At 53.9% G+C, this 14,279-nt stretch overlaps 1 protein-coding gene and 2 non-coding genes across 7 annotated transcripts in view; 2 read left to right on the top strand and 1 right to left on the bottom strand.

Moving 5' to 3' along the window:
- The first annotated feature begins 6,422 nt into the window (after positions 1-6,422).
- TRNAV-CAC lies at positions 6,423-6,495 on the top strand. The gene has a single exon. It is a non-coding gene; the product is annotated as a tRNA-Val (tRNA).
- A 480-nt stretch (positions 6,496-6,975) lies between these two features.
- TRNAG-UCC lies at positions 6,976-7,047 on the bottom strand. The gene has a single exon. It is a non-coding gene; the product is annotated as a tRNA-Gly (tRNA).
- Positions 7,048-7,264: 217 nt separating this feature from the next.
- DPP9 (dipeptidyl peptidase 9) overlaps positions 7,265-14,279 on the top strand; it is a 51,535-nt gene continuing 44,520 nt past the window's right edge. For 3 of the 5 annotated variants that reach the window (XR_004058803.1, XM_010367233.2, XM_030936094.1), the window contains exons 1-3: positions 7,265-7,448; positions 8,572-8,624; positions 11,188-11,278. Coding sequence is in view for 3 of the 5 variants with exons in the window: in XM_010367233.2 (XP_010365535.1) it covers positions 11,223-11,278 (56 nt within the window). In the remaining 2 variants the exon portion in view is untranslated. The remainder of the gene's footprint in view (positions 7,449-8,571; positions 8,625-11,187; positions 11,279-14,279) is intronic. The other 2 variants (XM_010367234.2, XM_030936093.1) reach the window with 2 other exon arrangements.

Below are 14,279 nucleotides of genomic sequence, written 5' to 3'. Positions count from 1 at the left end.
GCCACCATGCCTGGCTAATTTTGTATTTTTAGTAGAGACGGCGTTTCTCCATGTTGGTCAGGCTGGTCTTGAACTCCCGACCTCAGGTGATCCACCCGCCTCGGCCTCCCAAAGTGCTGGGATTACAGGCGTGAGCCACCGCGCCCGGCCTATTGCTCCTTTTAAGCAAGCCATCTCTGTGACTTTGTAGCCACCCCTGAAACATCTACCTGACTTCAGGCAGGCAAATATGCACTCACAGTGGTGCAACTTGCCAGGAGTCACATAGCATGCTGGCTGCCCTGAGAGGGCTTGAAGGACCCAAGAAACCATTTTATTTAATTTATTTTATTTTGAGACAGAGTCTCACACTGTGGTCCACGCTGGAGTGTGGCGGTGCGATCTCGGCTCACTGCAACCTCTGCCTCCGGGTTCAAGCAATTCTCCTGCCCCAGCCTCCCAAGTAGCTGGGACTACAGGCGTGCGCCACCACGCCTGACTCATTTGCATATTTTTGATAGACAAGGGGGTTTTACCACGTTGGCCAGGTGGGTTTCAAATTCCTCACCTCAAGTGATCCACCCACCTTGGCTTCCCAAAGTGCTGGGATTACAGGCATGAGCTGCCTGCGCCTGGCCCCAAGAAACAGTTTTTTTTTGTTTGTTTGTTTTTTGTTTTTTTGAGACGGAGTCTGGCTCTGTTGCCCAGGCTGGAGTGCAGTGGCCGGATCTCAGCTCACTGCAAGCTCCGCCTCCCGGGTTCACGCCATTCTCCTGCCTCAGCCTCCCAAGTAGCTGGGACTACAGGCTCCCGCCACCTCTCCCGGCTAGTTTTTTGTATTTTTTTTTAGTAGAGACGGGGTTTCACCGTGTTAGCCAGGATGGTCTCGATCTCCTGACCTCGTGATCCGCCCGTCTCGGCCTCCCAAAGTGCTGGGATTACAGGCTTGAGCCACCACGCCCGGCCCTAAGAAACAGTTTTAAAGGAGTGTTTGGTTTTGTTGGTTGGTTGGTTGGTTTTTGGCAGGTTAGTGAGCTGTCAGGCCTTGGTGGGGTTTCTGGGGGAGGTAACATGTTCTCCCAGGTTCGCCCCCTTCGCCAGGAAGTCCACCTGTATTACTCGCTACCATCACCATCTCCAACTCCCAGGCCTTTTCTCTTCTGTGACCCGCTGTGCATTTGTTCATAATTTCAACAAATGTTTACTGAGACTTACACAATAGGAAACAAAATAGACTAAAACAAATAACGAAAAATGCTGTTAGTGAAGCTCATAGCCTGGCTAGGGAAATGGAGGAGAAATTAGCAAACAGATCTACAAATGTGATTATTTCAGAGACTAAAAAGCCATTGGAAGGACATCTTTATTTTTATTTTTTTGAGACAGTCTCACTCTGTCACCCAGGCTGGAGTGTACTGGTGTGATCTCGGCTCACTGTAACCTCCCCCTGCCAGGTTCAAGTGATTCTCTGCCTCAGCCTCCCAAGAAACTGGGATTACAGGCATGCAGCACCATGCCCGGCCAATTTTTTTTTTTTTGTAGAGACAGAGTTTCATTGTGTTGGCTAGGCTGGTCTTGAACTCCTGGCCTCAAGCTATCTGCTACCCTCAGTCTCCCCAAGTACTGGGACTGCAGATGTGAGCCACTGCACCAGCCGGGAAGAACATGTTTAAATTATAGGTACCAAGTTTGTGGGTTCCAAGGTCAGATAGGACAGGCTACCACTTAGCCAGGCTCAGGCAGGAAGGGCCCTCTGAGGAGGTAACCTCGGAACTAAGGTTTGAAGGAAGAGAGGGAGTGAGCCTTGGAAATACCTGGGTCCGCCAGAGGGCATAGCCCGTGCAAAGGCCCTGTGGCAAGACCGCACCTCGTGTGTTGGAGGAACAGCGAGGAGGAGCAGAGTGAGCAAGGGGGAGAAAGGGTAGAGGAGAGGGCAGGCAGGGGATGGGGCAGGTCATGCCAGGCCTGGTGAGACATGGGGAGGACTTGGGCTTTGACCCTGAGAGAGGTGGGAGCCATGGAGGGTTGTGGGCAGAGGAGGGATGGGATGGGACATAACTCAGGTGCTCAAAAGCACCCTCTGGTAGCTGCTGGTGGGGAGACCGTCTGTGGGGGGTGAGGGCAGGAACTGGGGTCCAGGTAGGGATGACTGTTGGCCCAGGTGAGCGATGCTGGAGGCTGGACCAGGGAACAGCCACTGAGTGGGAAAACAGTGATCAGGTTCTAGGTGCATTTTTGTTTTTTTGAGACGGAGTTTCACTCTTGTTGCCCAGTCTGGAGTGCAATGGTGCGATCTTGGCTCACCGCAACCTCCGCCTCTTGAGTTCAATCAGTTCTCCTGTGTCAGCCTCCCGAGTAGCTGGGATTACAGACACGTGCCACCACGGCCAGCTATGTATTTTTAGTAGAGATGGGGTTTCTCCATGTTGGTCAGGCTGGTCTCGAACTCCTGACCTCAGGTGATCTGCCCACCTCGGCCTCCCACAGTGCTGGGATTACAGGTGTGAGCCACGGTGCCTGGCCCATCTAGGTGCATTTTGAAAGCAGTGTTAATCAAATTTGCTCAGTGATTGGATATGGGTGGGAGAGTAGGGGCCCAGGTGACTCCCAGGTTCTGGCTGAGTCCCTGGAAGGATGAACCTGCCCTCAGCCTAGGTGGTGGACATGGGAGGAACAGTTTGGGGTCCAGTTGGGACCAACGTGACTGCATTAAATGTGAGACCCCATGACCCCCACGTGGAGACATCAGGGGCTGCTGAACACAGAGTCTGAACTTCAAGGGAGACTGGGGCTGGAGATGGGACGGTAGGCAACGCTGGGTGTAGACCGGGTTTGAAGCCCGCTAGGGAGGGGTGTGGGTGAAGGAGGGAGGAGGCTGGAGGACCCAGCCCTTGGCCAGCAATGGAGAGAAGGGAAGACTGAGGGATGTCCCAGACAGGTGGGAGGGAAGTGCATGGTCTGAGGACAGAGCTCCCCGGGGCAGGAGGGATCAGGCGGGTCAAATGCCATGGAGAGGACCGGGACGGAGAGACTGACCTTGGAACCGGATGCAGAAGGGTGATCAGTGAGAAGAGTTTTGGGGGAGTGGTGGATGTGGGAGTCTGACTACATTGAAGCTCAAGACAGAGTGACCCTATAACTTATAGTCAAAATTAGGACACTCTTTTTTTTGAGATGGAGTCTCGCCCTGTCGCCCAGGCTAGAGTGCAATGGTGTGATCTTGGCTCACTGCAACCTCTGCCTCCCGGGTTCAAGAGATTCTCCAGCCTCAGCCTCCTAAATAGCTGGGATTACAGGCACACACCACCATGCAGGGCTAATTTTTGTAGAGATGGGGTTTCGCCATGTTGGTCAGGCAGATCTCAAACTCCAGACCTCAGGTGATCTGCTGACCTTGGCCTCCCAAAGTGTTGGGATTACAGGCGTGAGCCGCCGTGCCTGGTCAATCAAGACACTTTTGAGCAAGAAAGGGAGAACTGAGGGGTTGGGGGCATACACTGGGACCATCCTAGCCAAAGTCAGGTGTATGGTCACCTTAGCTCAAAATAGAACTGGAGGCCGGGGACAGTGGCTCACGCCTGTAATCCCAGCACTTTGGGAGGCCAGGGCAGTGGATCACCTGAGGTCATGAATTCGAGACCTGCCTTGCCAACATGGCAAAAACACATCTCTACTAAAAACACAAAAATTAGCCAGGCATAATGGCACGCCTGGAATCCCAGCTACTCGGGAGGCTGAGGCACCAGAATTCATTGAACACAGGAGGTGGAGGTTGCAGTGAGCCGAGATCGCCCCTTTGCACTCCAGCCTGGGTGACAGAGCGAGACTGTCTCAAAACAAAACAAAAAATAATTGGAGAAGAGAAAGTGGAACTGGAGAATGAGGACATCTCATTAGATTCAGTGGGTTTTGCTCTAAGGAGAAACAGACACGTAAATAGGCAACATTATGATAAATTGTAGCAACCAGGATTTCCTGGCTGCTTAGTTAAGAGGGAAGCATTGAAAGTCAGACAATAGGGGATTGGTTAATTAGTTGCAATTCATCAAACAATGGCTAATCCCTCTCTTGTGTCCCTCTCCCCCAAAAGATAAGTCAGAATTCTAACCCTCGAACACCTAAGAACATGACCCTATTTAGAAATAAGGTCTTTGCAAAGGCAATGAAGTTAAAATGAGATCATTAGGGTGGGCTGTAGTCTAATATCATGGATGTCCTTATTAAAAGGGAACACGAGCTCGGCGCAGTGGCTCACGCCTGTAATCCCAGCACTTTGGGAGGCTAAGGCAGGTGAATCACTTGAGCTCGGAAGTTCAAGACCAGCCTGGCCAATACGGTGGAATCCCGTCTCTACGAAAAATACAAAAATTAGCCTGGCATAGTGGCTCATGTCTGTAATCCCAGCTACTAGGGAGGCTGAGGCACGAGAATAACTTGAACCTAGGAGGTGGAGGTTGCGGTAAGTCAAGACTGTGCCACTGTACTCCAGCCTAGACAACACAGAGAGAGAGAAAAAAATGTATTGAAATATTATTTATCTTGATTATTGAGTTTTTTGGCACCTCCTTAATTTTTGCACCTGGTGCCAGTGCCTTACAGTGCTTTAGTCTCCTCATCCTAATCCCAGCCCCGCAAGAGTGAGGGTGTGTGGAATTTTACAGCAGTCTGATCCTAAATTCTTGCCGTCATCTCCCCACCTCTTCTACTGTCTCTTTAAGAAAATAAAGAGGCCGGGAGTGGTGGCTCAGGCTTGTAATCCCAGCACTCTGGGAGATTGAGGCGGGCGGATCTCTTGAGGTCAGGAGTTCGAGACCAGCCTCATCAACATGGCGAAACCCCGTCTTTAGTAAAAATACAAAATTAGCTGGGCGTGGTGGTGGGTGCCTGTAATCTCAGCTACTTGGTAGGCTGAGGCAGGAGAATCGCTTGAACCCGGGAAGCGGAGGTTGTAGTGAGCTGAGATTGCGCCACTGCACTCCAGCCTGGGCAACAGGAGCAAACTCCATCTCAAAAAAAAAAAAAAAGAGAGAGAAAAGAAAGAGAGAGAGAGAAAGAAAGAAAAGTAAAGAAAGAGAGAGAGAAAGAAAGAGAGAAAGAGAGTAAAGGAGGCCGGGAGCGGTGGCTCACACCTGTAATCCCAGCACTTTGGGAGGCCGAGGCGGGGGATCACGAGGTCAGGAGATCGAGACCATCCTGGCTAACACGGTGAAACCCCGTCTCTACTAAAAATACAAAAAACTAGCCGGGCGAGGTGGCGGGCGCCTGTAGTCCCAGCTACTCGGGAGGCTGAGGCAGGAGAATGGCGTGAACCCGGGAGGCGGAGCTTGCAGTGAGCCGGGATCCAGCCACTGCAGTCCAGCCTGGGAGACAGCGAGACTCCGCCTCAGAAAAAAAAAAAAAAAAAAAAAAAAAAAAAGAGAAAGGCAAGAAAGAGAAACCAGATTGCTTTAACGTGTAACACGCTCTGGGTGGTGAGATGAAAGGCCATTTTAATTACATTTAAATTATCTTGTGTCTGGCTTGTTTTTGTTTTTCCTCCTAAATTTCCTGCATTTAGCGTGTAAACACATACACGCACAGTTTTTCTTTTTCAGAAAGCTCTTTTACAGTGTAGCTAGGGTCGGGCGCGGTAGCTCATGCCCGTAATCCCAGCACTTTGGGAGGCTGCAGGCGGGCGAATCACGTTGAGGTCAGGAGTTGGAGACCAGCCTGGGTGGGCCACATAGTGTAGGCCCTCCAGTCTCCATAAAAAATACAAAAGTTAGCTGGGCGTGATTGCACACGCCTGTAGTCCCAGCTACAAGTCACCGTCTCTACCAAACGCATTTTTAAAAATTTACCCAGGCGTGGTGGTCCACACCTGTGGTCCACACCTGTGGTCCAAGGTGGTCCAAGCTACCCAGGAGGCTGAGGTGGGAGGATCGCTTGAGCCCAGGAGGTGGAGGCTGCAGGGAGGGATGATCGTACCACTGCACTCCAGTCTGGGCGACAGAATGAGACTCTCTCTTAAAAAACAAAACAAAACAAAAAAGTAGTTTGATCTAAAGCAAAATGGTGACTATCTGCAGAAACTAATGTGATGTCAAGTATAGATTTTAGCTATGAGATGAACCAAGAAAAGGTTCATTTGACCCCGGATGGTTTTGTGGGCCATTTGACTTTCATTGTTTTAATGCAAGGTGGATTTATGATAAAGTAATAAACGTGTGTGTGTGTGTGTGTGTGTGTGTGTGTGTGTTGGAAAGGGTGTTTGTTGGATTTCTTTTTGTCTTACGTATTTTCCTTCTTTGGGTCTCTACTGTATCAAGTGAAATAACAGGTATTCAGGAAGCGCGGATATTGCCTTAGCTGACTACAGCCAGTATTTCTTTGGAGTGCTAGAGTGTAAGTAGCGCTGCATCATCATCTCTATATAAGAGTTCAAAGAAACATGACCTTTACGAGTTTCCGTAGTGTAGCGGTTATCACGTTCGCCTCACACGCGAAAGGTCCCCGGTTCGATCCCGGGCGGAAACAGATTTGCTCTTTTCCCTAACCGGAGAAGTAATATTATTTGAAATTCACCGAAATAGAAGTTCTGGATTGTGGTCCCATTCTTTCTCTTCCGCCTTCCTCCTGCCTTTTAGAATTTTTTGTGGGATTTTAAAAAATGTTCCGTGCGCGGTGGCTCACGCCTGTAATTCCAGCACTTTGGGAGGCCGAAAAGGGAGGACCACCTGAGGTCAGGAGTTCGAGACCAGCCTGGCCAAAATGGTGAACCGCCCCTCCCCCTACCCCATCTCTACTAAAAATACAAAAATTAGCTGGGCGTGGTGACGCACGTTTGTAATCGCAGCTACTTGGGAGGCTGCGGCAGGAAAAATCGCTTGAACCTGGGAGGTGGGGGTTTCAGTGAGCGGAGATCGCGCCACTGCACTCCAGTGTGGGCGACGGTGCAAGACTCCGTCTCAAAAATAAATAAAATTAAAGTTTCAAAGTGGCAAAAACATCCGCTTTTGCGTTGGCCGGGAATCGAACCCGGGTCAACTGCTTGGAAGGCAGCTATGCTAACCACTATACCACCAACGCCACGGAAACAAACGCCATCTCCGGATATTCTTAACAGTAGGGTATCATGGGCTTGACTGAACGATACCAAGTCACATGGGGGTGTCTCTCCTTACCCCACCGGAAGATGTCGTTCATGGGGCGTTCCGCACCTTAGGCCGCCGGCGCCGCGCCGCGGGCTTCCCCCAAGCGCCGCGGACGCCTTGGTACGTGCCTAGTGGTGTCCAATCCCAGGCCGCCGCCTGGGACGCTCAACTTCCGGGTCAAAGGTGCCTGAGCCGGCGGGTCCCCTGTGTCCGCCGCCGCTGTCGTCCCCCGCGCCCGCCACTTCCGGGGCCGCAGTCCCGGGCATGGAGCCGCGACCGTGAGGCGCCGCTGGCCCCGGGACGACCTGCCCAGCCCGGCCGCCGCCCCACGTCCCGGTGAGTAGCGCCCGTGCGCCTCGTCCCGCCCCGGCCGCGACCCTGAACCCGCCATTGACCGGTCCCGCCTCGGCCCTGACCCTGCCCTCGCCATCGCCTATCCTCCCCGCACCCCGGGGCCTCCATGCACCCGTCTGCGGGTCCCTCCAGCCCCCTGCCTCGTTTCCCCTCCGCCCCAGGCCCCCTTCCACCTTCTTTCCCTCCCCGATTCCTGCGCTGGCCAGGCCACCTCCCAGTTTCTCCCTTTCCCGGTCGGGCTTCCCCACCCATCCCGTTGCTGCCCAGGCCTCCAGGCTCTGACCCCTTCCGGAGGTGGCCGCACCCAAGAACGCCCTTGCTGCTGCAGACCTTGACACCCTCTCCCCTTCCGTGCAGGCGCTGGAGGTCCCGATCTCCTCCCTCTCCCCATGCAAATGCTGTATGTGCACAGAGGCCACCTCCCTCGACCTGCATCCTGTCCTCACCCCTTTACCCCTTCCCGCAACCTTCTCCCCAAGGCTTGGTCTCCCCCGACCCAGTCCTGATCCTCAACCCTACTTGATCCCTTTATTAAGGACATCCAGAGACTCTTTTTCCTGCCGAGGCGTTGGTGGTGTAGTGGTTAGCATAGCTGCCTTCCAAGGGTCCAGCCCACAGGGTCCATTCCCCTTCTCTCAGCCTCCTTTCTCAGGCCTGTCCAGCCGCCCACCTTCTTCCCACACAGCCTTAGGCCAGCCCTGACACTTCCCTGTCCACGCTGCCTCGGAGCCATCAAAAGCGGTCTATTCCCTTAGACCCCACCCCCTAGTCTTCCCCAGGGGCCCCAGGAGGAAGTCACTTGCCTCCCCGGCAAGAACCAACCTGCTTTCGAGGAGCTGGGACTAAAGCCCAGGAGGTGTGGACTGTAGGCACCAATCCCTGCATTCCTCTGCTGGGCCCTGGGGGAATCGGGGCCCGTGGGATGGCTTTTCTCCCAGATTCTGTCCAGGGCATGCAGACGGTGCTGCAGAGCTTGGAGGCAGAGCTAGAATCTAGCCAGGTAGAATCGGGCCTGGCAGTCTGCAGCTCCTGAGTGGGGGAAGCTGAATGGCTGACCGGTGCTTCCATTAACCTGCCACCTTCATGACACATTTATCCTATAAAGGTCTGTGTCCCACGCCTGCAGCTGGAATGGAGGCTCTCTGGACCCTTTAGAAGGTCAGTTGTGCTGGGGTTTGGCAGCCAGGAAGGCTGGGGTGTGGGCTGGTGGGATTCCTTTGCCTGCTCTGGAACATAGAGATTGTCAGGAAATGGAATTTTATGGCCCTGGGTGGTTGTCCTCCGAAGGGCAGTGGCTGCAGCTTTTTGTGTGCCTGCTGGAGGCTTTTCTTTCCACCCCTGTCCCCCTCTAGCTGTCCCTGGAAGGAGCTTTCTGAAGGCTTTGAGGAGGGGAAGGGGAAAGTGCTGACTTCGGCAGGATTTGGTGGAGGGGTGCCTGTATCCCCCTATACTGCCTGACCTGGTCAGTAAATGGTGTGGATTCTGCCTCTGAAAGGACTTTAGTTTGAGTCTTGCCCCTTTCTGTGGTTTTGAGTAGCTTGTTTAGTTGACAGCGCTAGCTGTCATTTAGTTTGTGCTACATCAGACACTGTTTTAAAAGCTGTATGTGTGCAGTCTCATTTAATTCCTTCTGTGGCCCCAGGTGTAGATACTGTCGTATCATGTTCTTGCTGGGAAAGTGGAAGCTCAGAGAGGTTCAGGGACTTCCCCAGAAGTGGCAGAGTTAGGATTTGAACCCTTCTCTCTCAGACCAGAACCCACACTTTTCACCACTGGACTGAGATTGCAGCCAGTGATTTTTCGTGATGACTTTATGCTTAACCTCTTCCCTTACAATCTCAGTCCTGTCCCCATGTGCTTCCCTCTCTTCTTTTGTTTTTGAGACAGAACCTCGCTCTGTCGCCCAGGCTTGAGTGCAGTGGCGCAATCTCAGCTCACTGCGACCTCCACCTTCTGAGTTCAAGCAATTCTTCTGTGTCAGCCTCCTGAGTAGCTGGGATTGCAGGCTTGCACCACCACACCTGGATAATTTTTGTATTTTTAGTAGAGATGGGATTTCACTATGTTGGCCAGGCTGGCCTAGAACTCCTGACCTCAGGTGATCTGCCCACCTCAGTCCCCCAAAGTGCTGGGATTGCAGGCGTGAGCCACTGTACCCAGCTGGCTCTCTCTTCTTTACGCCTTTGGGCAACTGCCCATCATGGGACTTGGCTTGTCTGAGAAGGTAGTTGGGCACCAGCCAAATAAGGGGCCCCTTTGACTTCAGACAGCATCCAAGAAAGGACAGTAGCTCATTCATTCAACCTGAAATGTTTGTTGAGGACCAGGCATGGTCGGGGTTCAGGCGATCTGTTGGGACCAGGATAGATGTGATCTGCCCTGTGGAACTGACATTCCCGTGAGGAGTGCCCCCTTACCCACAGAAGGGTTTCTCAGCCTTGCCACTGATATTTAGTGTTGGGTCCTTCCTGGCAGAGGAGTGGGAGAGGGGTTGTCCTGTGCGCTGTAGGGGTTAAGCAGCATCGCTGGCCTCCACCAGCCACATGCCTCCCTGCACCGTCCCAGTCGTCATAACCAAAAATGTCCCCTGGAGGGGCCAGTTATCCCCAGGTGAGACTCCCTGGGTTAGGGGATTCCAGAAATCCTCAAGAGACTGTGTCCCATGATCCTCTGCCCTACTAAGGTCCCAGGAGGCTGCAGACATTGAAATCCTCACCCCCTGAGTGGGGAAGGAGAGAGGAGGTGAATCCCAGGAGCTGGGGGGTCCCCCTCATTTAAAATGCTTGTTCCATGGAAAGTTTATTCCAGTATTAATATGAGCGTAGGCATTGAACTCAAATTTTTCCCCAAGTAATGGATGCAGGGGTCTCCGGTTTGGTATTGCTGACATTTGAGGTGGGATCCTTCTCTGGGGTGGGTCATCCTGGGCTCTGTGGGGTGCTAAGCAGTGTCTCTGGGCTCCACCCACTCCATGCCAGGGCATCCCCAAGTTGTGACAGCCACAAATGTCTCCAGACATCGTCCAGTGTCCCCTGGAGGGCTGAATCGCCCCCAGGTGAGAGCCACTCTCCCTGGGGAAGGGGACCACTGGAATGATGGTCCAGGCCATCGTATCAGCATCCAGGTGTAGTGATGGGGGCAGTCAGGTAGCATCTTCAGATGGGGTGCTCAGGAATGACCTCTGAAGAGGTGGTATCAGGAGCCGCAGGGCAAGAAGGAGCAAGTCATATCAAAAGCAGGAAACTGGCATCTCAGGCCAAGGGGCGCGTCGTGCAGAAGCCATGTGCTAGGAGCAAGCGGATGTGTTGAGGGACAGGAAGGAGGCAAGTACGGCCAAAGTTCACGGTCAAGGACGAAGCGAGTAGGCAAGGTCACCAGGGCCATCAGGGAGTGGCCACAGTGAGGAATTTGGGATTCTTCTGTTTCCAGCAAGTGCCCTGGTGTGGTGTTCCTGGAGTCACTTGAAACTCCCAGGGACTTCACACCTTGAAAGGAACCTCCTGTTGAGAAAGATGCCGGTCTCTGGCAAATGCCCAGCACCTCCCGCATTTCAGGGCAGGGCCTGAAGCATCGTCTCTTCAGAATGCCCTTGGCCTCAGGGTGCTCCTGGAGGCTTGGAGGACTGCCTGGGGAAATGGGGAGGGGGCGAAGGGGGCAGGAGCGCCCACTCCCCACCTGCCGGGGTTGCAGCCCTTTGGTCTCTCCTCCTGCTTGCCCGCAGGCACCCCTGCCCTCCTGAGGTCAGCTGAGCGGTTAATGCGGAAGGTTAAGAAACTGCGCCTGGACAAGGAGAACACCGGAAGTTGGAGAAGGTGAGGCTGGCTTTGGAGGCTGATCAGTGGAGATGTGGCCCAGCTTCTGGAATTCCCCAACAGTCTGAGATCTGGAAGGCCCCTTCTTTCCCTCTCCCCTGGATTCCCCGGCAGGTCCCCAAGGCTGTTCTGGTTATTTCGAGCGAAGAGGCAGCGTGGCCTAGTGTGGGGTCTCCCCCTCAGCACTGTGGACATTGGGGCTGGAATGTTCTCTGGGGTGGGGCCGTCCCGGGTACTTCAGGGTGCTGAGCAGCGTCCCAGGCCTCCATCCACTTCATGCCAGGAACTCCCCTCAGTTGAGACAACCACAGATGTCTCCAGACATCACCAAGTTTTGCTGGGGGCAGAATCACTCCTGAGTGAGAACCACTGATCTCACTGTAAGGATGTGGGTTTGGGGCTCCAAGAGACTGGGGTTCCACTCCCCTTCCTCGCTGGGTGACGTTGGACAGGCCATTCAACCTGACTGAGCCCATTTTTATTTATTTATTTATTTGAGATGGAGTCTCGTTCTGTCACCCAGGCTGGAGTGCAGTGGCACGATCTCGGCGCACTGCAACCTCCACCTCCCGGGTTCAAGCGATTCTCCTGCCTCAGCCTCCCAAGTAGCTGGGACTACAGGCCTGCGTCACCACACCCGGCTAATTTCTGTATTTTTAGTAGAGACGGGGTTTCACCACGTTAGCCAGGATGGTCTCGATCACCTGACCTCGTGATCCGCCCTCCTCGGCCTCCCAAAGTGCTGGGATTACAGGCGTGAGCCACCGCGCCTGGCCTCGATTTTCTAAAACTCTTAGGCTTGTTTGCTTTAATGGAGCATGCTCAGTCAGGAAGGGAATTGAAGAATGGACCGGGGAAGACAGGGATGTTGTGAAGGGCTATGATTGGCCCAGCCGTGGGCTCTAAAACCCGGCGGTTCTAGTGTCTGGTGGGCACATGCCTTAGGGGTCAGTTACTGAAGGGGATCTGTGTCCCTTCCCTTATCTGCACACACTAATGTCCCACCTGGGCACAGGCTGCTGGGTAACTCTGAAGGTTGCTCATCAAAGCTAAAGGCCCAGGCGGTGCTGGGGGCAGTTTGGTAGAACAGAGGATGACATGCTGTTTCCCCAGCAGCTCCCACTTGCAGGAGCACTTGCCTGGCCCAGGCCAGCTGCCTAAAGTCCACCTTGAGGCATTTCCCCGTCCAGTGCATGGGTAGGACCCTGTCCTCACCACCCCCCATGCCCCTTGCCCCATGCCAGCCAGGGGCTCCCGCCTTTCTTTCTGCCTTATCACCTTGTAGTCGGCCCGAACTCAGAACCGCAGTCAGCACTGAATCTACGGTTCCTTCTGGGCGTTGGAATACTTCAGCCATCTCTGACTACTCCCGTGCCCCTGCTCGTCACCAAAGCACCATCTCAGACACAGAGATCACAGAGCTTTGGAGCTGGGCACAGTGGCTTGCACCCCTCTCATCCCAGCTATTTGCTAGACTGAGGTGGCAGGATCGCTGGAGCCCAGGAGTTTGAGACCAGCCTGAGCAACATAGCAAGACCCCATCTCTTAAAAAAAAAAAATGAAAAATTTAAAAAGGAGATCACAGATCTGCCACCCAGCCTTGACAGAGACCGTGCCAGAAGGTCTAGAGCTGTTTGCTGGTGGCGTCACAGGCCGCAGAGGCACCCAGCTGATTGGCTGAAGGAAGGAGTAGGTAGACTTGAGTTAGTGGCCTGGAATCCGCTTTCATCTCTGCAGCTGTGTAAACTCTTGACTCCCCTGAACCGCAGCATAGGGTGGTGCTAGGTGGAGAAAGCCAGTCACAGGCTCGCCCTCGCTCGCTCCCTCACTCTTTCGCCAGCCTCTCTGCAGTCCAGGCTGTGCCTCCGGGTAGAAGAGAGGTGAGCAGAGGGCCAGGCTCCAGCACCAAGCCTCGGCCTGTCTGGAAGCTCAAGCTAAAGAGTCTAGCCACATCCAGAAGATTCCTGGAAGTTTCTCACGATGTCTCATTTCACTTCTCATCTCCGGGATCGAATTTTTGCTTCTTGGGCTATCTGTGGTGATCAGAGGCAAGATCATTTTTATTGTTCTTTGCAATGGAAATAAGCCACGTGGTTCTGTCAGTGCTTCCAGAGAGGCTTTGCGCTCATGGGTGGCCCCTTTGGGAGCTCTGAAGGTCATATTTTTTCTTTGCTGCCATGAGCCAGGCTTGAATTGGGGCAGCACAGCTTAGAGGGGTGCTTAGGCCGCTCAGAGGAGCTCCCTGGGCTGTTTTCTGGGCTTGTTGCCAGCAGTGCTCTGGACAGTGTGGGTTCTTGAGTGCTCAGGCGGTCCTGGTCCCAGCCCCTGCCTAACACCGCTCGTGGCTCCCCACTGCCCTAGAGGGGAACTGCAGCTCTGCAGTGGGCAAGGACATCCTGGTGACCTGAGAGCCCTGTAAGTGCTGATATCCTTTGGTTCATGTCTTTAGTTCCGTCTCAGGAGGAGCTGAACTAACAAACTGTGTTCCTTCTGGCTGGAGGGCAGGATACGCTGGCCCTGCCTGGATGGAGTAGGAGGAAACGAGGGAAGCACTTTCCCCTGTCATTTCTTTGGAATCGAGTTGGAGAGGAGCCTCCAGAAATCAGCCCACAGCCGTGATACCCAGAAGCCACCTTCCCAAGGGGCCCCTTGCCCCATGAGCCTTTCATATGTCCCATGCTGAGGTGGCTTCTACTCTCCTTGGCTTCCAGGACCTTCCCATAGGACACAGGTGTCTCGCAGAGCACAGTACGGGAAGCTCTCTGGGTTCCCACAGGACACGGGTGTCTCGCAGCATGGCACGGGAAGCTCTCGGGGCTGCACTGTGGCTTTTCCTGCTGCAGTTGCTGGGCTTGTCACACAGCATCTCAGTGGGAGGCTGGGGGCCGGGCCGCTTCCATCGAAACCCCTTTGCTCATTCACTCGGCTCTGATTGGGAGCAAGCTCCAATGCCCTCCCAGCCTCAGTTTTCCCACCTGCAGAATGGGCTGTCACAAGCCCA

This window comes from Rhinopithecus roxellana, chromosome 8 (assembly GCF_007565055.1).
Source record: "Rhinopithecus roxellana isolate Shanxi Qingling chromosome 8, ASM756505v1, whole genome shotgun sequence".
Taxonomy (NCBI): domain Eukaryota; kingdom Metazoa; phylum Chordata; class Mammalia; order Primates; family Cercopithecidae; genus Rhinopithecus; species Rhinopithecus roxellana.
Note: the sequence above shows the minus strand (reverse complement) of the source record. Positions and strands in the feature narration are given on the sequence as shown.